Source organism: Schistocerca serialis, chromosome 4 (genome assembly GCF_023864345.2).
Source record: "Schistocerca serialis cubense isolate TAMUIC-IGC-003099 chromosome 4, iqSchSeri2.2, whole genome shotgun sequence".
Taxonomy (NCBI): domain Eukaryota; kingdom Metazoa; phylum Arthropoda; class Insecta; order Orthoptera; family Acrididae; genus Schistocerca; species Schistocerca serialis.
In genome coordinates, this window is record NC_064641.1 from 111,555,560 (window position 1) to 111,579,046 (window position 23,487).

General features: G+C 40.2%; 1 protein-coding gene across 1 annotated transcript in view; it reads right to left on the reverse strand.

The window, feature by feature from the left end:
• LOC126475106 (caspase-2) overlaps nucleotides 1-23,487 on the reverse strand; it is a 70,252-nt gene that overhangs the window by 44,321 nt on the left and 2,444 nt on the right. The window contains exons 2-3 of the mRNA XM_050102685.1: nucleotides 15,121-15,274; nucleotides 5,216-5,427 (exon numbers count right to left, since the gene is read on the reverse strand). Coding sequence (XP_049958642.1) covers nucleotides 5,216-5,427; nucleotides 15,121-15,252 — 344 coding nt within the window. The 5' untranslated portion in view covers nucleotides 15,253-15,274. The remainder of the gene's footprint in view (nucleotides 1-5,215; nucleotides 5,428-15,120; nucleotides 15,275-23,487) is intronic.

The window sequence follows — 23,487 nt, forward strand, 5'->3', positions numbered from 1 at the left end:
TGTGGTACGAAGTTCTAGAAAGTGTGAGATGAGAGTTGTTGGTTAATTTTTGTACACTTGGAAGTTGAAATCAGAATAAATTTACAGGCAAATAAAGGAAGTTTATGCTCATGCATTAGTGAATAAAAAAGATTTGAGAACACCATGTGAAATATTCAACAATGAATTTACATTTGTGGTACAAATCGACTTGAATGTTATTTTACAGATTATATGATGAATCAAGTGAGGAAATAAATTTTACAAAACAGGTACCTAACACTAGATGAGTTGCTCATTTCTTTCTGAAATATTTCTTATTTTTTGTTTGAATTAACTAAGTTCAAACATCTGGGCTAAAGCAAAATTCATGCCCACGGGTACTCAGTAACTGACTGAGTGACAAAGAAACCAAGAAAATGTCTACAATAGTGTGAGATGATACACAATGTTGCAGGTAGTCGATTACATGTTCTCAGCTGGCAGGCACACATGTGAAAGTGTTACAATGTGCTTGGTGCACAGTATCCTCCCTCGTGTAATCAGATGTGGTCTATTGGATCCTTGACAACAAATATGCTCGACCACATATTCCCATGCAATCAAACACAGGGCCACTGTCACATCTCAATGCTCCACAAATCTGGTTATTGGGCAATTCAATTAGCTGGCCAAATGGACCCAAAATGAGACTCCTCAAAACTACGTTAGGTGCCAACAAAGCTGTCTCACGTGAGTATGTGGCCACAGCTGCATCACAGAAACTGCACCTTCACACTCACTTTTCATCTGTTATGTTTCACACCATCCCCCTCCACCCAATTTAGTAATTTCCTTTCCACCGAAACTGCTCCCCCACCCTTCACTCCCTTTGTGAAAGCCACCTTTTCATTTCTCATTTTCCTATTGACACCTGAAACACGGCATTGTCGAACCTTCCCAACTGGTTTGATACGACTTCTACAGTAAGTAAATACTATTTTTTTTCCATTTAGGAATTTAATTTCAGAATAAAATTACCAGGTACATGCTAAAACCAAATGCCAGACTTAATTTTCCAAATTCTTTTATTCTGTGAGTATTTTATGTTTTTCTGATTCCTATGGAACTGTTAACTTTTATGTCAAAAAAGTGCTTGATATTTAAAATTTCATAGTATCCCAAGTAGAAAAAATTGCTGATCCCATGAAGACAAAATGTAATAATGGTCACTGCTTAAACTTCACTCCAAAAATCTAAGACCAATTTAATTAATATTTGAAAATCATCATGAGCTGCTGAGATGTATTAGGAAATGTGTGTTAACTATACTATGTTATTAACTAACATTATGTTAACATAATCAAACAATGGAAACTCTAGGCTGGAATACCAACAATATATGTAGAAGATGGGCTGCTACTTACCATAAAGATGACAAGCTGCAGACAGGCACAACGAAAAAACACTAACACATTAACTTTGGCTCAAGCCTTCACCAGAAAAGGAAATACACACACATTCATTTACACAAGCAGGCACACGTGATGCACACATCACTGCCATTTCAGAGCAACAATCTTGAGGGAGCAGGGAATGGATAACAGGTAATGGTAGAGGGACAGTAGAGTGCTGTCCGTTAAAGCACAGAGTCAAGAGGCTGGGGAGCAGGGGTGGTGAGGAGGTGTTAGGGGAATGGGGAACAACAAAGGAGATGAGTGGGGAAGGGGACAGATGGGTGGGACCATTGGCAGAGGGTGGCACACAAAATGGGTGGGAGATTAAAATAGGGGGGAGGTGACTGGACAGAGGTGGTGGAAACCGTTGGGTGGAGGGTGTGGGCACAGCAGGTTACTGTAGGTTGAGGCTTGGACAATTTCGGGAGCAGAGAATATATTGTGAGGATAACTCCCATCTGTGCAGTTAAGAAAGACTGGTGGTGGATGGGAGGATCCAGATGTCTTTGGTAGTGAAGCAGCCATTGAAATGAAGCACATTATATTCAGCTGCATGTTGTGCCACAGGGTGGTCTACTTTCCTCTTGGCCACAGTTTGGTGGTGGCTATACATCCTGGTGGACAGCTGGATGATAATCATACAAACATAAAATGCTGTGGAATGATTGCAGCAGAGCTGTTATATGTGACATGGCTGCTTTCACAGTTGGTTCAGTCTCTGATGGGGTAGGATAAACCTGTGACAGGACTGGGATAGGATGTGCTGGGTGGTCAGAGTGGGCAGGTCTTACACCTGGGTATTCCACAGCGATACTATCCTTGTGGTAAGGGGTTGGGTTTGAGAGTGGCACAGGGATGCACTGGATGTTGTGGAGATTGGACAGGCAACAGAATGCCACTTTAGGAGGGTGGGAAGAACCTTGGGTAGGATGTCCCTCATTTCAGGGCATGATGAAAGGTTATCAAAGCTCTGGTGAAGGGTGTGGTTCAGCTGTTCCAGTCTGGAATGGTACTGGGTGATGAAGGGGGCAATCCTCTGTAGCTGATTCTTGTGGATGGTGGAAGGATTGGTTGTATGAGGTGAAATGGCACAGTAGATTTGTTTGTGATCTAGGTCTTGGAGATCGAGTCTGTCTGTGAAGGCGTTGGTGAGAACTTCAGCGTACTGGGCATGCGAGTTCTTGTCACTGCAGATATGCCGTCCCCAGGTGGCCAGGCTCTATGGGAAGGACTTTTTGGTGTGTAAGGGATGACAGCCATCAAAATGCAGGTACTGTTGGTCGCTAATGGGTTTAATGTGGACAGAAGTCTGGCTTGAGCCATCAGAGAGGAAGAGGTCAATGTCCAGGAAGGTGGCACATCAAGTTGAGAAGGACAAGGTGAAATGCACTCGACACAAGGTGTTGAGGTTGTAAAGGAATGAAGATAGGGTCTCTTACCTGAGTCCAAATCAAGAAATTATCATCAATGAACATGAACCAGACTAAGGGTTTTCTGTTTTGGGAAGCTAGAAAGGTACCTTCTAGATGGCCCAGGAACAGGTTGGCATAGGAGGGTGCCAAGCAGGTGTACATAGCTGTGCCACGAATTTGTTTGTATATCTTCCCTTCAAAGGAGTAGTAGTTGTGAGTTAGGATAAAGTTAGTAAGGTGTATGAGGAATGAGGCAATGGGATTGGAGTCTGAAGGACATTGGGAAAGATAGTGCTCAAGAGCAGTAAGACCGCGGGCGTGGGGGAAATTGGTGTGTAGGGTGGTGGTGTCAACAGTGACACGCACAGGATCCAGGAATAGAGGGGTTGGGTTGGCAGAGAGTTGGTGAAGGAAGTTGTTGGTATCTCTGATGTAAGAGGCTAGATTACAGGCAATAGGTTGGAGGTGTTGGTCAATGAGGGCTGAAAGTCTTTCTTTTGGTCCGTCTACGAAGGCACATCCAGAATTGCTGGGTTTGTGGATTTTGGGGAGCATGTAGAAGGTGGGTCTGTAGTGTGTCATAGCAGTGAGGAGCGAAATGGATTCAGGGGAGAGGTTCTGTTAAGGGCCTAAGGCTTTAAGCAGGGATTGGGGGTTATGTTGGAATTCTCCACCCAACAGTTTCCAACCTCTCTATCGCCTCCTCCCTATTGTTATCTCCCATCCTCTGTCAACATGCTGGCCCATCTTTCCCTTTCCACACCCCTATCCTTTGCTGCACACCGTTTCTCCCCCCTCCCCACCCCCTGCTCCAAGGCCTCCCGGCGTTTTTTTTCACTCAAAAACAAGTTCAGAGATGTTCAATATGGCCCCCTCCAGACACACGAGCAATATCAACCCGATACTCCAACTCGTTCCACACTCTCTGTAGCATATCAGGCGTAACAGTTTGGATAGCTGCTGTTATTTCTCGTTTCAAATCATCAATGGTGGCTGGGAGAGGTGGCCGAAACACCATATCCTTAACATACCCCCATAAGAAAAAATCGCAGGGGGTAAGATCAGGGCTTCTTGGAGGCCAGTGATGAAGTGCTCTGTCACGGGCTGCCTGGCGGCCGATCCATCGCCTCGGGTAGTTGACGTTCAGGCAGTTACGGACAGATAAGTGCCAATGTGGTGGCGCTCCATCCTGCTGAAATATGAATTGTTGTGCTTCTTGTTCGAGCAGAGGGAACAGCCAATTCTCTAACATCTCCAGATACTGTAGTGCAGTTACAGTAGCACCTTCGAAGAAAAAGGGACCAAAAACTTTATTGGCTGAAATGGTACAGAAAACGTTCACCTTAGGCGAGTCACGTTCATACTGAGTTGTTTCCCGAGGATTCTCAGTGCCCCATATACAGACATTGTGACAGTTGACTTTCCCGTTAGTGTGGAAAGTTGCTTCATCACTAAACACAATCTTTGAAACAAAAGATTCATCTGTTTCCATTTGAGCAAGGATAAAATCACAGAAATCGATTCTTTTAATCTTATCAGCTGCAGACAGTGCTTGAACCAATTTCAGACGATAAGGTTTCATAACTAACCTTTTTCGTAGGACTCTCCATACAGTTGATTGTGGAATTTGCAGCTCTCTGCTAGCTCTGCGAGTCGATTTTCCTGGGCTGCGAACAAATGCTTGCTGGATGCGTGCTACATTTTCATCACTCGTTCTCGGCCGTCCAGAACTTTTCCCTTTGCACAAACACCCATTCTCTGTAAACTGTATATACCAACGTTTAATACACCACCTATCAGGAGGTTTAACACCATACTTCGTTCAAAATGCACGCTGAACGACTGTCGTTGATTCACTTCTGCCGTACTCAATAACACAAAAAGCTTTCTGTTGAGCGGTCGCCATCTTAGCATCAACTGACGCTGACGCCTAGTCAACAGCGCCTCAAGCGAACAAATGTACAACTAAATGAAACTTTATAGCTCCCTTAATTCGCCGACAGATAGTGCTTAGCTCTGCCTTTTGTCATTGCAGAGTTTTAAATTCCTAAAGTTGTGGTATTCTTTTTGAATCACCCTGTATTATCAATAACTGATTATTTCAATTATTATTTTTGTTATGAAAGAATGTTTGTTCACTTGCGTTTACTCCAGTGTAAACCAAGGTTAATATTTCAATCATTTTCTTTGTTAGCCAATATTTTGTAATAATTCAAACAAGTTTATTTTGATAATTATTTTGTGGGATAATTCTACCATACTAAAATGGATTTAATCCATTACTGACTTTCAAAATGCCACTGTAGCACAACACTATAAAGATCAATTTTATCTACAATGCAGTTTAGACATGATGCTGAAAGTGAATTTTTTCATATGGTAACTCACCCATGCTTAGGTGGAATAACTTGTTCCACAGGATTTTTACTATTTTGAGCAGGTAAGTGATGACAGTCATCTATGTCTGGCTTGAGCACTCTGGCAAGGTCTTGATGGCCTGTTTCTACTAGCACATTACATAATTTATTAAATGCTGTTGGTCCTCTTCGTGTGACATCTAGATACATGTCTCTCTTCAGAACACTGGGTTCTTTGTTCAACTGGAAAAAAGAGAAAATATCACTGTGCTGATTGTTATTTTCAGAACATATAGCACACAGTCTGAAATAAAACTGAAAGATGTGGTGCATAATCAGGAGGAGTCACATCAGGTGACAATAATGTCCACAGTCATAGAAGATCAAACAGCAACTCTGTAGTTTGTTTAAGAACAGGTCAGGTAAACTGGTTAATTCCATCTTACTAGGCATTACCACTTTACAAGCTAATATAAGAGATAAAATAATAACAGATACCTTCACAGATATGTTATTTCTTGATGACTTTCTGACTAATAAAACCCAGTGCATTGTACTGGACAGGAGGTGTTCACCAGAAACAATTCTGATACGAACAAACAGGATTATAATAAGTTGATAACGCTCACAGAAAAGTGTAATGAGGCACTCAGAGGACATGGATAGGAATCTTTGGAAAGAAGGTGGTGGTGATCTTGTGAAAGCTTGTTGTGTAAATTTTAGTTAATGCTATTAGAGAAAAACCATGCAAAAATACTGCTGACACTATCGTATTTCTCATGGAGAGATTATGAACAGACAGACAGACATGAAGACCGCAGTTTTCCTTAATTCAAAATGTAAATGTAAATAGACATAAAATCATTAGTATTCATATGGAGTACCCTCTGCCACAAACTGTACAGTGGCTTGTGAAGTCAATGCGTATGTTACAAATTACTTCATCACACTTTAGTTTTATGATTGGCTTATTGCAAAGAGCATTGAATTGTTTAATGAGGGTGTGTAGATCCAACAGCAGTTCCACAATGGTCCGTCCTTGGACAATCCCTCTTCTCTGTGCCACCCACATGTCCATAATATGATAATTCAGTTTGTTATTCTGGATGTGTGTGGATAAGGTGATGAAAAAAATGCAAAATATGACCATATGGTCTCTATGGTCAATCTATACTAAATTCAAGTCAACCACTTGCACTTTGGTAATATGGCTGAAATAGGTGATTGGGCTGATTACATTATACTGCTAGGAACACTCTTCACTTCAAAAGTGGTTATGTGCTAAACTATCTAATGTTATATTCTTATTGTGCAAATTGATTTCTTTATACACTACAGAAATCATGAAACAGTTACCAGATACCTTAAAGTAGCTGAAAAAAATTTTCTTTTGCCTTAATTTTATGAAAAAGTGCACAGAGTGTTTAGAAACGATATTATTTCTTAGAACTGTCTGTCTTTCTGGTTGATGACAATGGGGGAAGACAAGATACGTTGCCGGTACATTGCCAATGGTGATGAGCTGTAAAGGCAAATTAGGTTTCTTACACATTCAGGTAAACAATAAAAATCAAATTTGGGCATGAGGCAATATGGTTCAAATCATGCTATGTGTCTGTAACACAACTTCCATGTATTCCTCCCCTATCTTCTCAATCATTTCTCTCTCAACTACCCATTCACTGTTTTTGTATATTCTTCTTGGATTTCATACCATTCCCACTGTTTTCACATTTTCTCTCCAACATTTTTCTGTAACAATGTTTGTAACTCACCATAAAAATTATTTAAAAACAAAATTTGTTATATATGGAATAACAGAATACGAAAAAAAATCTATTTACGTAGAGAAATTGCATCCTTGTCTACAATTACATCATTATTCTTTAAAATAATAGGCCTTTTGCTGTCTGCTTCTATCTCTTGTATGACTGATCAACTGACCTATTTCCTCTGGGTACATAATTTAGCATTTCTCATAGGGGACTGAAATGTTCCATAATTTAACATGCTGAAACCAATTTTGTATACATTATTTTAGAGGTAATATGTTATTGACCCCCCCCCCCCCCCCCCCCCCACGAACCATGGACCTTGCCGTTGGTGGGGAGGCTTGCATGCCTCGGCGATACAGATGGCCGTACCGTAGGTGCAACCACAACGGAGGGGTATCTGTTGAGAGGCCAGACAAATGTGTGGTTCCTGAAGAGGGGCAGCAGCCTTTTCAGTAGTTGCAGGGGCAACAGTCTGAATGATTAACTGATCTGGCCTTGTAACACTAACCAAAATGGCCTTGCTGTGCTGGTACTGCAAACGGCTGAAAGCAAAGGGAAACTACAGCCGTAATTTTTCCCGAGGGCATGCAGCTTTACTGTATGCCATGGAGAGCTGCATCAAACCAGTCTCAGGACTGAAGACCACAACAACAACAACATGTTATTGACATTATCTTAAGCTCTTTGGCTAAGGTTTAATTGCATTTAAGGCCTAAAACAATATATCTACCGGTTTTACTCAAAAATTTCTTCTTAGTCACTGTTCAGCACTTTTTCTGCGATTTTTTAAATACAAGGCTATTACAAATGATTGAAGCGATTTCATAAATTCACTGTAGCTCCGTTCATTGACATATGGTCACGACACACTACAGATACGTAGAAAAACTCATAAAGTTTTGTTCGGATGAAGCCGCACTTCAGGTTTCTGCCGCCAGAGCGCTCGAGAGCGCAGTGAGACAAAATGGCGACAGGAGCCGAGAAAGCGTATGTCGTGCTTGAAATGCACTCACATCAGTCAGTCATAACAGTGCAACGACACTTCAGGACGAAGTTCAACAAAGATACACCAACTGCTAACTCCATCCGGCGATGGTATGCGCAGTTTAAATCTTCTGGATGCCTCACGGTTTAAAGCTTATGGCCCCTTTTTCTTCTGCGAAAAAAACATTACAGGACACGTGTATCTGGACATGCTGGAAAATTGGCGCATGCCACAACTGGAGACCGACAGCGCCGACTTCATCTTTCAACAGGATGGTGCTCCACCGCACTTCCATCATGATGTTCGGCATTTCTTAAACAGGAGACTGGGAAACCGATGGATCGGTCGTGGTGGAGATCATGATCAGCAATTCATGTCATGGCCTCCACGCTCTCCCGACTTAACCCCATGCGATTTCTTTTTGTGGGGTTATGTGAAAGATTCAGTGTTTAAACCTCCTCTACCAAGAAACGTGCCAGAACTGCGAGTTCGCATCAACGATGCTTTCGAACTCATTGATGGGGACATGCTGCGCCGAGTATGGGAGGAACTTGATTATCGGCTTGATGTCTGCCGAATCACTAAAGGGGCACATATCGAACATTTGTGAATGCCTAAAAAAACCTTTTTGAGTTTTTGTATGTGTGTGCAAAGCATTGTGAAAATATCTCAAATAATAAAGTCATCGTAGAGCTGTGAAATCGCTTCAATCATTTGTAATAACCCTGTATTGTTTTTAGCCTATGACAAAAATCAACTGCATAGTTTCAGAACGTAATTTCATAATCTTGTGAATCAATCTTTAATTTTGTCAGCCAGCAAGCCAAGAAAAGAAACTGGAAACCCACGTTGACTAACCTATGAGAACACTTTCCCAAAAAGTGCAATATAGTGAGTATGCACTGGTAATCACAGCAGCCACCATTTGAAGCACATATGAGCTACAAGTGACTCAGTGTCAGTTGTTCATAGGCAGGGTCACTGCACAAACTTCAAAAAATAAATAAATAAAAATCTCAGAATTGCAGGTATGAGGAGGAAGACGATCTCATAAGAAGCTCCTGACAACTTAACAGGCAGGTAGTTTAACTGTGGTTCTTAAATGTAATAATTTATATATAATATTCATGTAATCAACACACTTTGATATGTTAAGTGTTTTAAAATTCATGATTTATAATGCTCGTTGTTGTTGTGGTCTTCAGACCAGAGACTGGTTTGATGCAGCTCTCCATGCTACTCTATCCTGTGCAAGCTGCTTCATCTCCCAGTGCCTACTGCAACCTTCATCCTTCTGAATCTGCTTAGTGTATTCATCTCTTGGTCTCCCTCTATGATTTTTACCCTCCACACTACTAAATTGGTGATCCCTTGATGCTTCAGAATATGCCCTACCAACCGATCCCTTCTTCTAGTCAAGTTGTGCCACAAATTTCTCTTCTCTCCAATTCTATTCAATACCTCCTCATTAGTTATGTGATCTACCCATCTAATCTTCAGCATTCTTCTGTAGCACCACATTTTGAAAGTTTCTATTCTCTTCTTGTCTAAACTATTTATTGCCCACATTTCACTTCCATACATGGCTACACTCTATACAAATACTTTCAGAAACAACTTCCTGACACTTAAATCTATAATTGATGTTAAAAAATTTCTCTTCTTCAGAAATGCTTTCCTTGCCATTGCCAGTCTACATTTTATATCCTCTCTACTTCGACCATCATCAGTTATTTTGCCCCCCAAATAGCAAAACTCATTTCCTAATCTAATTCCCACAGCATCACCTGATTTAATTTGCCTACATTCCATTATTCTCATTTTGCTTTTGTTGGTGTTCATCTTATAACCTCCTTTGAAGACACTGTCCATTCTGTTCAGCTGCTCTTCCAGGTTCATTGCTGTCTCTGACAGAATTATAATTTCATCAGCGAACCTCAAAGTTTTTATTTCTTCTCCATGGATTTTAATTCCTACTCTGAATTTTTCTTTCGTTTCCTTTACTGCTTGCTCAATATACAGATTGAGTAACATCGGGGATAGGCTACAACCCTGTCCCACTCCCTTCCCAACCACTGCTTCCCTTTCATGCAGCTCGACTCTTATAACTGCCATCTGGTTTCTGTACCAATTGTAAATAGCCTTTCACTCCCTGTATTTTACCCCTGCCCCCTTCAGAATTTGAAGATTAAATTACAATGCTAGGTTAAAAACACAGAATTCCCTGAGATTTTATGAAATTCCCTGAGATTCCCCTGATTTTTCCTAGTAAAATGTAATTTCCTGAGAACTCCAGATTTTCCAGAAAACCACCTCTCTGATATGTCTCCACAGGTATCTGGAGTCATGCTTCCTACAGTATTGCAATTGAAGGATGTGCACTAGAGTATCACAAATTGGACTTGGCCGTAAGGTCTTCACTTGAATTCTAAATAATAATAATTCTATAAAGTTGAGTGGGATGTGGTGGTGGGGGGATTATGTGGGCTGAACTATAGGGTTATTGCTCTCATTCTCTCCCAATCTCAATAATGACATCCACTCACATAGTGGCACAATCACATAAAACTGTAAAATACTGTAAGTTTCAACTAGTGTTCTAACACTTCTTTCCTTCTCATCCCATCTGGTAAGTCTCCCTTGGACTGGTGCTCTGGATGACTTTCCTTAACTCTCCCCATTTCCTAAACCTCACCAGTCTTTTTTCTTCATCCCTCTTCCATCCCCTTCAACCTTTCTGCCAGAAGAAGGAGCCACTGACACGGAAGGCATGCACATTTCTTTAACCTTTATGTGTGTTTTCTCCTGCCACCATTTGGTGAGTAGATTGTTACGTTATATTTTTACATTAGATTTTCAAGAATTGACTATTTTTGTTGAAATAATTAATTTTTTGTTTGTTTGCAGCTGCATATATGCAGTCCTGGTACACAATGACAATCCCACACCACAATATCATTGCAGATCACTAAAGGAACTGAAACAAAATGTTGCATCCCACTGACAAAGTGGAATGCCATGAAGCAATTTGATTTTGGCTGCAGCAGAAATGTTGCATGTGCCAGGCTAATCCATACAGATAAGGAAGTCATCTGGACTGACCTGTCACAGCACCATTTTTTTTCAAACGACAATTAAAACTTTATGACTATCACTCAAAGGGAGTACTTTTCTCTGAATGTTCACAGAGAGTGGACGTAAAGTGGAGAATGGTCACTGTAACATGCATACAATGTTTTAACTTCGATAAATAAAAAATAATTTATTGTGAAAAATTCATTCGAAAAAAGTTATTTTTTGCAATAGTAATAATTAGTGGGGGGGGGGGGGATAGCAGAGTAGGGTTGGGGGTATAGACTGTGCTGCCTGTGGGAGCATGCAGGGCCGTGGTGGGACAGCATGGGGCTAGCAGGTGCAGTGTTGCGAGGCTGCACTTGAGGGGTGGTCCATGCATGCTCCCACAAGGAGCACAGCATCTTCCCCCAAGCCCACCCTGCTATCCCTCCCCTTCCCATCCCATGTCACCTCCCCACCACCAACCACCCCAGTAAACTCCTGCTCAACTCAGATGCAGTCAGACTCCGTGCCTAGAGACAGTGACCATGCACGGGTGTGCATGCATCCGTCCGTGTGTGTGTGTGAGAGAGAGAGAGAGAGAGAGAGAGAGAGAGAGAGAGAGAGAGAGAGAGAGAGAGAGAGAGAGAGCTAAGTTGTGCTTGTGCGAAAGTGTGTTTTCTGTTTGGGAAGGAGGACTTTGTCTGAAAGCTTCATTTTTTAACAGTCTCTTCCATTGTGCCTGCCTGTGACTTAATATCATCCTCTATATGGTGATAGGTGATATTTCATATTGTTACTCCATGCAGGACTTTCCACTGTTTGGTGATCAGTTGATTACATTTCATATTGGGTGAGATGGAATGGAATTTACACAAGGAAGATCATTCTGGATTACCATAAAAATAAAGTAACTTTTGCCATTATTCAGAAATTAACTGTACCTCATTTTACCCAGTCAATTTCTTTTACATGGTATGCTACATATCTGTTATATTTTCTGATTTTACATTAATTTTGGTTACTGAGCCATTATCTACAAAACTGGGAAGTCACAATCTGCAGGCGAATTAGCCTCTGTCTTCTTGCCCGAATATAAAACACAGTTGACTACAAAGTGGTCCATTATGATCGGTATCTCACGAGCACCACACACTGGATGGTCTTCTCCAAAAAGAAAGGAAGGAGGAAGATTGGGTTTAATATCCCTTTGACGTTGAGGTCACCAGAGATGGAGCACAAGCTTGGATTGTGTCCAGGACAGAGAAGGAAATCATCTGCACCCCTTCAATGGAATCATCGTGGCATTTGCCTGGAACAACTTAGCAAAATCATGGAAAACCTAAATCTGGATAGCTGGATTCAAGTTTAAACTGCCATTCTCCTAATTGCGAGTCTAGTGTGCTAACCACTGTACCACCTCACTCGGTAGAGGGTCTTCTCAGGGGAGCCACAAGCCATACATTATAAGACTGTGTCCTGTACAAAAATTAATGAAAAGAACTTCACCTTGTATGTGTGGGCAGGACGAGGCATGCCACTCTGCTGAGTGGATGATTTTACTAGCTGCAGTCACCTCCAGCCATTTTTTTTCCCTCTATGCATGACTCTACATCCCAAAGATAAGGTGTTATCAGGTAGAGGGACAACACTATGTGCCTCCCCGGTTGTAAAGTCTGGTAATTCATTTCCCAGAAAGACCATGTTCCCTGGTTCCAGTGATGTGACACCACCTACCCCAGGCTGTGTTAGTGGAGGAGGAGTCCTCGGTATTCTGGGCCTATTTACCTACTGGGTATGTGATCATAGAGACTGATGGGCACTCTAGGAGACAGAGCAGATGACAAATTATGTCGATCGAATGTCTCCAGCATCCTCAGGATTGTGTGCAGTTCTGCATCATACACAATGAATTCTCCAAGTAAACTGCATGTTCTGGGAGTACCACAGAGCAGCCAACAGAGTCATCCTCTTCAGAGCCTGTGAATACTGCTGTCTAACTGCAGCATGAAGTAAGAAATATGACTCAGTGTATAAAACTGTCTGTTACCAATATGCAGGAATCTAGTTTCAATTATATAGGGTAAATTTGAATCACTTATGTTGATGTTCATTATTTAACCTGGTGTAGATACGACCCATTTGAACTGTTATGGTAGGCACCCATCTGGCAGCTGCACTTTATTTGGAATGGTGAGATGTTCAGGTAGTAGGGCACTCAGTCTCTGCATACTGTTGTATTTGAGATTCCCTTGTGGCAACAATGGCACTTGAAACCAAAATTTTCTGTGATAGTCATTCCGAATGGTGCCATAATCTGACTTGTGATTTACACTGAGGTGATAAAAGTCATGGCATACTTCCTAATATTGTGTCGGACCTCCTTTCAACCAGCGTAGAGCAGCAACTTGGGAGGAGTAGATTCGTTTAAAATCCTGTCGACTACAAGGCCATTAGAGATGGAACAGAAGCTTGGATTAGAGAAATGGCCAGACACAGGTTTCAACTGTCATCCTCCCAAATGCTACTCCAGTATGCTAACCACTGTGCTACCCTGCTCGCTGCAGCAACTCGATGTGGCATCAGCTCAACAAGTCGTCGTAATTCTCCTGCATAAATATTGAGCCATGCTGCCTAACTAGCTTTCCATAATGCGAAAGTTTTGCTAGTGCAGGATGTTGTGAATGGACTGACCTCGCAATTATGTCCCGTACATGTTCAGTGTGAATCATGTAGGGTGATCTGAGTAGCCAAATCATTCACTCAAACTTCTAGCATGTTCTTCAAACCATTCTCGAACAATTATGGCCCAGCGACATGACATCACTGCTTGGGAACATGATGTTGATGAATGGCTGCAAATGGCCTCCAAGTAGCTGACCATAGCCATTTCCAGTCAATGGTCGGTTAAGTTGGACCGGACAATCCAGTCCATTCCATGCAAATGCACCCACACCATTAAGGAGGCACTACCTGCTAGCACATAACCTCACTGACAGCCTGGGTCCATGGCTTCATGCGGTGTGCGTCACACTCATAACCTGCCATCAGCTCTTACCAACTAAAATCGGGACTCATCTGACCAGACCATGGTTCCCCAGCTGTCTAGGGTCCACCTGATACGGTCACAAGTCCACGAAAGGCACTGCAGGCGATGTTGTGCTGCTAGCAATGTGTTATATCAGAATAACACAATAACATCCAAAACACTTAATTGGATTTATTCACAACAGCACTTCGCAATCCATAGCAATTACACAAGTCCAGGACACTCGAATACACATCCGATATAGTTGAGACAGTATCCTAAGTTCCACAGGGTTCCTAGTACGTGAGATCACTAGTCACAAGTATGAGTGAAGGCAGGCATATGATTGGCTGTATGGTGCTGCTGCAATGGGCTATATACCATTCCAGTAGTCTGGGAATATGGTATATGGTGGCACCAAGGGGCCGAGTGGAGACTTGGTTCCATCTCACGACACCGGACCTCTAGTGGTCATTTCGAAAAGGACTATGCGGCTGGTCGGCAAATCTACATGCCCAATCCATGTGTGTTATCTTTGCAGCTGCGTGGCTGGCTGCACTTTGCATTTGTTGACGTCCGCTGCTGTCGGCAGGTGGTTGACTGACAGTGGATACCACACAAAGGCACTCACGTTGGTCATCTGCTGCTGTAGCCCCTTGACACCAAATTTCGCCCTACTGTCCTATCGGGTACATTCATTGTATGACTCACATTATTTTCTGCAGTTATTTTACTCAGTGTTGCTTGTCTGTCAGTACTGACAACTCTATGCAAACACTGCTGCTCTTGGTCATTAAGTGAAGGTCACCAGCCATGGTGTAGTACACGGTGGGACATAATGTCTAAAATGTGGTATTCGCAGCATATTCTGGACACTGTAGATTTCGAAATACCAAATTTCTTAACAAAATTTTTTTTTAGTGCTTCAATCTAACCAGTAGAGTCACAGAGCTGGAGTTCAAACTTTCCTGTTAAGCTGAGTTAAAAAGCAGTGCACTAATGACAAATTTAGATACTATCATCACATTTTTCATTGGAATAATACAAATACTGTGTATTTAAAAGCTGAATAAATACAATAAAATAAAATATACCCGATATTTTTCTGCCATCCTTGGACTAAAAACTCCATTTTCAACTAATTTTGAAAGAACATTATTTAGTTCTGTACTTTCCACTAGCTGCACAAGGTTCTTGATAATTGTTTGTCTGTCTCTTTCCTCCATATGGAATTAAGCACCAATAAAACTGCAACAAAAACAGATATTAAACATGTCTTATGGTCCTTACAAGTAGGAATAATACCTACCAGTATGTTTTAATGATCAGCAACTTAATTACCCCCCCCCCCCCTTTTACATGTGAAATTCGCCAGTGTGATGCATTTCTTCCATTAGTAATCCTACAACAATCTTAGCACATAAAACCAAACGTAGATGTTAATAGTAAGCAGTTCAAACATTCTGCAAATAATGACACAACTTCCAGAAATGTTGGATGCTCTTTTCTCCCCCCAGACAACACCAATCACCTAGGTTCTTTTGTCATGCTTGGCTCATTCACCATTTGATGGAGAACATCTGTCATGCTTATACTGTTGCAACAAAACTCACTCTTTCATTTCTGTCATTCAACTGCAAATCTCTAACTGGCATTGACATGGTTACTAAAGAAGTTAATTCTGTGCAGAATACCCACAAGGAATAGTACTCTTTTAGATGATTCTCCAAACAGAAGAGATGAATGCAGCTGTGTGACCCTTGCTGTACATGTTGGATATTAATGACTGGGCAGGTAATCTAAATAATAACCTCCAACTTTTTGCAGATGATGCAATCTATAATGAGGTACTGCCAGGAAAAATCTGCGGAAATATTCAGTAAGATCTTCATAGATTTTGAAATGGTGCAAAGATGGTAATCTGCTTTAAATGTTCAGAAATGTAAATGACTGCTAAACACGTAAACTGTGAGCAAAAATGCCTTCTTCCAAAGTAGAAAAAACACACCTTCACACAAGCACAACTAACACATGCATGCACAACTCTCTCTCTCTCTCTCTCTCTCTCTCTCTCACACACACACACACACACACACATGCACACACAAGACCACTGTAGTCTTTTTGTTGTGCATGTTGGTGACACATCATCTCCACAGTACAGTGAGTTGCAGTCTATCATTTTCATATTGAAGTGCAAAACTTTGCAATTTAAAAAATCATAGTACCCCATAACTACAAATCAATTAAATACAACTGGAACCAGTCAATTCACATGAATACCAACATGTATCAGTTTGTAGAGACTTGAAATGGAATGGTCACACACACTCAGTCATAGGTAAATTAGATGATAGACTTTGATCTGTTGGCAGGATACTGGAAAAATACACTGAGCATCTACATCTACTCTCTGTGAACCACCTGAAGTGCATGGCAAAGAGTATGTTCCACTGTACCAGTTATTAGGGCTTATCCTTGTTCCATTCATGTATGGAGCGTGGGAAAAGTGATTGTTTTATACCCCAGTGCATGCTATAATTAATCTAATCTTATTCTCAAGATCCCTATGGAAATTATATGTAGTGGGTTGTAGTATATTCCTAGGCTCATCAATTATAGCTGGTTTTTGAAAATTCGTCAGCAGACTGCTAAACATGTACACTTTGATAACTATCTTCAGCAGTCTTCCAGTTCAGTACCTTCAAAATCTCAGTGACACTCTCCTGTGGGACAAACAAACCTGTGACTATTCATGCTGTCCTTTTCTGTATGTGTTCAGTATCCACTGCTTTCCTATTTTGTATAGGTCCTGTACACTGGAACAATATTCCAGGATGGGTCACATGAGTGATTTCTAAGCAATCTCCTTTGTAAACTGATTGCATTTCCCTAGTATTCTAGCAATAAACTGAAGTCTGTTACTTGCTTTATCCATTATTGGGCCTATATGATTGTTCCACTTCAAGTTCCAACTAAGTGTTACACCAAGTATTTGTACGAGGATTCCAACTGCGACTCACTGATGTTATATTCACAGGACACTATGTTTTTTTTATTTTTTTGTAAAGTGCACAGTTCTACATTCTCAAACATTTAAAGCAAGCTGCCAATCAAACTTCCTAGTGGATTTAAACTGTGTGCCAGACTGAGACTCGAACTCGGGACACTTGCCTTTCTTGGGCTTTCTGGAAGCTACCAGTCACTGCACCACTTTGAAATCTTATCAAGGTACGACTGAATACGGAGCGTACTTTATTGCAGAAAGCCTGACGTTATTATTAACATTGTCTACAAGATCATTAAGATACAACACTAGCAGCAAGGGCCCAACACACTTCCCTGGGCTACACCTGAAGTTACTTCTACATCTGTCGATGACTCTCCATCCAAGATAACATGCTGTGTACTCCCTAGCAAGAACTCTTCAATCCAGTGACATATTTCATCTGATATACCATATTATCATACCTTTGATAGTAAGCATAAGTGTGGTACTGTGTCAAATGCTATTTGGAAATTGAGAGATACTGCATCTACCTGACTGCCTCAAACCAGTGTTGTACTGTTTGACATAGTGTATACCTCATTATGTTTGAACTCAGAATAATGTTTTAAGATTCTACAGCAAACGGATGTCACAGATAATGGACAGTAGTTTTGTGGATCAGGTCTGCTACCCTTTTTGTACACAAGTGTGACCTTTGCTTTCTTCCAACTATTGAGCAATTTCTGTTTGAGGGATCTACAATAGATTAAAGTTAACAGGAGGCTAACTCAGTCACAAATTGTGTATATAATCTGATAGGAATGTCAGTGGGCCCAGTGGCTTTATTCAGTTTCAATGATTTCAGCTGTTTCTCAACACTATTAACACTAATAGCTATTTCACTTATATTTTCAATGGTATTAGAATTAAATTGGGGCAATACACTTGGATTTTTCTTTGTAAAGGAACATTTGAAAATGGAGTTAAGCATTTTTGCTTTTGCTTTGCTATTCTCAGTTTCTGTTGCAGTCTTGTCCATGAGTGACTGAACACTAACTTTGGTGTCACTAACAAGCTTTCACATATGATCAGAATTTCTGTGGGTTTTGTGAAAGATCATTTGACAATATTCTGCCATGGTAATCACTGGAGGCTTCACACATTGGTCTTTTGACTGCGAAAAACACGTTTCATGCAGCATCTGTTTAATAGAGCTGCCTTATTCAAATTATACATGAGCTTTGTGCTTATTTGTTTGCATAACATTACTTTTGAATTAACAAGTAAGGATATCAGAACAACAAAGATTTCATATTCTCAAATAAAAGGTGTCACCAATTTACAACCAGGTTACATTTGATTAGATTAAATTCAGTTTTCGTTCCATAGACCCAAAAATGAGATGATTTCACGGGTGTGCTTTCCAGCATAACATACAAATCATAGAACATTTGAATATAATACTCACTTCCCTGATCATTTTTCAGGAGATTGTCAAGATATGTGAACACATTACAGTAAACTGGAACTGCTAATATTTACAGAATTGATACACTGTCAGAATAGTACTTTCAATAAATTTATCATATGTAAAATACCTAATTTTGACTGTTGTGACCAAGTGCTGCCAAAACTGAAATCTAACAGACACTTTTACTTAAGTTGGTCTAACAGTCCCTGTTAACATATTCATTTTCAGAGTAAAGGAGTTGCCTACCAAAGAGTCTTTCAAGCACTGTTTAAACCGTGCTTTACATGAAATCAAGTTTTTAATGGTGGCTGGCAATTTACTGAAAAAATGTGTTCCTAAATATTGAACCCTTTTCCGGACCACGGTAACAGATTTTATGTCTTTACGTAGATCATTCGTATTCGTAGTATTGATACTATGTATTGAGCTATGTGTTGGGAATAGAGACATGTTATTTGCAAGCAATTTCATCAAGGAATAAATATACTGAGAAGCAGTGGTTAGAATACTCAGTTCCTTGAACAGGTTTCTACATGACGTTCTTTAACTGACACTACATATAAGTCTTATTGCACGCTTTTGCACACTAAAAACTTTAGTTTGGTTTGATGAGTTATACAAAAATATGATCTCATAAGACATAACAGAATGAAAGTAAGCAATATATGCAAGTTTTTTTTGTATTTATATCTCCTACATCTGAAAATGTAAGTATTTAGAAACATATTTCACGAGGGGAAAGACAGCTACTGCCTACAGGAAAATTAAAGAGGCCTTTGGGGAAAATAGAAGCAGATGTATGAGCATCAAGAGCTCAGATCGTAGACCAGTTCTAAGAAAAGAAGGGAAAGCTGAAAGATGGAAGGAGTATATAGAGGGTCTATACCTGAGAAATGAACTTGAAAGCAATATTGTAGAAAGGGAAGTGGACACAGATAAAGGTGAGATGGGAGATACGATACTGCGAGAAGAATTTAACAAAGCTCTGAATGATCTAAGTCGAAACAAGTCCCCGGGAGTAGACAATATTCCGTCAGAACTACTGATAGCCTTGGAAGAGCCAGCCATGACAAAAATCTTCCAACTGGTGTGCAAAATGTTCAAGACAGGCAAAACACTCTCAGACTTCAAGAAGAATGTAGTAATTCCAATTCCAAAGAAAGCAGTTGCTGACAGGCATGGACATTACCGAACAATTAGTTTAATAAGTCATGTTTACAGAATACTAACACAAATTCTTTACATAAGATCAGAAAAACTGGTAGTAGCATGCCTCAAGGAAGAGCAATTTGGATTCCAAATGAATGTGGAAAGACACAAGGCAATACTGACCCTACGACTTATCTTACAAGATAGGTTAAGGAAAGGCAAACCTATGTTTATAGCATATGTGGACTTACAGAAAGCTATTGACAATACTGATTGGCTTACTCTTTTTGAAATTCTGGTGGCAGCAGGGGTAAAATACAGGGACTGAAGCACTATTTACAACTCATGCAGAAACCAGGCAGCAGTTGCATGATTAGATGTGTTGATTATGTAACTAGTGAGAGTGTACTGAATTGAATTGGGTAGACAAAGAACTTGTGGCACAGCTTGACCAAAAGATGGGATACATACTGAGACATCAAGGTATCACCAATTTAGTATTGGAGGGAAGTGTGGGTGGTAAAAATCATAGAGAGAGACCAAGAAATGAGTGCTGTAAGTAGATTCAGAAAGATGTAGGTTGTAGCGGTTATTCGAAGATGAAGAGACTCGCATAAGATAATAGTTGCATGGAGAGCTGCATCAAACCAGTCTTTGGACTGAAGTCTGCCCCCATTAGCTGAGTGGTCAGTGCGGTGGAATGCCACACCAAGGGGCCTGGGTTCGATTCCCAGTTGGGGCAGAAGATTTTCTCCACTCAGGGACTGGGTGTTGTGTTGTCCTCATCTTCATTTCATCCCCATCTCTGACGCGCAAGTAGCCCAATGTGGCACTGAATGCAATAAGTACTTGCCCTCAGCAACTGAACTTCCCCGAATGGGGGACTCTGGCCCACAATGCCGTACGCTCATCTCCATCATATGACATCATACACATTGCAAATACAGGCTTGTTTAGGGGCTTCAGCAATTGTTGTATGCCCTTACCAACTGAATTTATCATCAAGTTATAATTCCAGAAATTTAACATTGTCACTCTCTTCCATCTGCCTGTCTTCATATGTTAGACGCATGCTGGAAGGAAATCTCTTACACACTCTGTACTGCATATAGTGGGTCTTTTCAAAGTTTAATGACTGTGAATTAGTATTAAAACATTTATCAATGTCATAGAAAATTTGATTAGCATCCATTTCTGAATCTGTATTCAACTTGCTATTTATTGCAAAGTTTACATTATCTGCAAACAAAGAACTTAGCATTAGGTAATATAACAGATGAGAGGTCTTTAATGAACACAAGATAAAGCAACAGACTGAAAATGGAACCTTGAGGACCCCCCCCCCCCTCTCCACACACACACACACACACACACACACACACACACACACACACACACACACACACACACAAAATTAATTCCCAATCAGATGACATATGATTCCTCAGTCCACTGGTATTTCACAATGACACCTTTTGTCTTCTGTTAGTTACATAAAACTACAACCATTTTGTAGCACTGCCATTAACAACATAATATTCTAATTTGCTTACAAGAATGCTGATTCACACAGTGAAAGGCCTTTGATATGTCGCAAAAAATGCCTGTAGCCTCCAATTTGTTGTCTAATTAATTAAATATATTTTCACTGTATGTGTAAACAGCTTTCTCTATATCTGAACCCTTACTGTTGACTTAAACAGTATATTATTTGCAGTCAGATGCTTAAGTAGACACTTGAAAACAATTTTTTCAAATATTTTTGAAAAAGCTGGCAAGAATGAATCTGGTCGACAGTTTGGTGATTTCTGTTTATCTAGCTTCTTGTAAAGAGACTAACTTCAGCATATTTTAGCCAGTCTGGAAATGTTCTGCTGATAAGAAATTGATTACACAAATAACTTAAGATAGAACCCAACTCACGTGAATACTCTTTGATTACCTTCATTGATGTGTTATCATAAACACCAGAATACTTTGCTTTTAAGATTTTATGATTGATGGTACTTCTTTGGGAAAAGTGAGTCATTTCCACTTTGGCGAAGTTATTTGTAGAGACTGGTCTTATATTCCATTTCACTAGTTTACTGAACCTGATAACCCCAAGCTGTCAGTAACAAAAACAAAGTACTGGTTAAGAGGTTTGCAATACTACATCCACTCCTTACCATTGTCTCATTCATTTTTTGAGCTATCTGTTCCTCTTCCTTTCTGGCCCCACCTGTCTCTGTCTTCACTATGTTGCATATAGTTTTTAATTCATTGTCTGTAATTGGCTTTTTCCCAGATTTCTGGATTCCTTGCTTCAATATTTTGCAGTATTCTTTGTAATGCATTACAGTGCCAACACCAGAGCAGCTTCTAGATAGTAGATGGTGTATCCTTTTTTTGACGAAATCCATGCAATGTAAATTGTCTCTGGGTGAATAAACTACTACTACTACTACTACACATGACTTTTCCCTCGATTTGTCTACAAAGATATGACCAATAGCAGTCTCAGAACATTTACATACGCTGTTGTGAAGTTCACAATAGGAGTTAAATTGAATGACAGTGTTACTGATTGCAATAATTGTTCACTGAGAGAGCTTTTCAATAAATTCACATTAAAATCACCAGCAACCACCTCCCCCCCCCCCCCCCCTCCCCTCTGCGGAATGGGATGACAGAGTTTTCAGAATATTTACAAAGAGGTTAAAGTTTCCTGTAGATGCTCTGTATATACTTACTATTATAATGGAATTCTTATAAAATACTACTACTGTTGCTCAAGCTTCTAAGTGGTGCTATGAGTAAAATTTATAAATATCACTATTCTTGAATTTAAAACAGTTTCTGACACATGCGGCAACTCCTCCTTTCTCCACACTTCTCTATAGAAGTAAGAGGCGAACTGACATATGCTCCTTGGACTACGGTACTGGACAGCATCATGAGTATGCACAATCATGGGGATCATGGAGATATTGGAAAATCAGTTTTGGGAGGGGGGGGGGTGTCAAGCATCAGCATCAAACGAGTAATCTGTAAATATACTACAATTCCCTATGTACTGCTTTCATAGGGACCATAAAGAGAAGATTAATATAATTAAAGCACGCACATAAGCATTCAAGCAATCATTCTTTCCACCTTCCAGAAGCAATTGGAATGGGAAGAGGCACTAAGTGGCACAAATGGGAAGTGCAATCTGCCATGTGCTTCACAGTGACATGAAGAATACAGGTGCAGAGGGTAACTGAACCTATGGATACCGGAAGTCATCTTCACCACATAAAGTAATGGTGTTGTGGCACGACATCATCATCTCATACACAAGCAGTAAGGGGACAGAACACTGACAATACTTTGTTTTGCATCTATAAAATTTTTGTGAAAGGTGGGTTGTGGTGACTCAATGGTTAGTGTAGCATGAGGTACACGTAGGCTGAAAGGTGACAATCTGGTTGTAACAGACGAGACCAAATGAATGTGAATACGAAATCTTTGTTTTGGTGACACACTTACTTGTCAATTCAAATGTAATGTTATGCAAACAAGTAAACATAAAGCACATGTATAAATAAAATAAGGCAGAACTAATTAATACTAAGACAAAAATCATAATGAGTAATTTAAGAAGTAGGGACTTTATGAAGCTAATTATGGAACAAGCAAATACCAGAGTGCACCATGAGCATAGTGAGGTGGTACTGGCAAAGCATATGTAAGGGTACTGATACGTAAGTTAATATTTCAAGGGTTTTGTGAAACACCTGTTCCTTTAACAGTTAGTATAACTAAGTAATCAGTGTGTTTTTTTTTTTTTTTTTTTTTTTTTTTTTTTTTTTTTTTTTTTTTTTTTCTGAT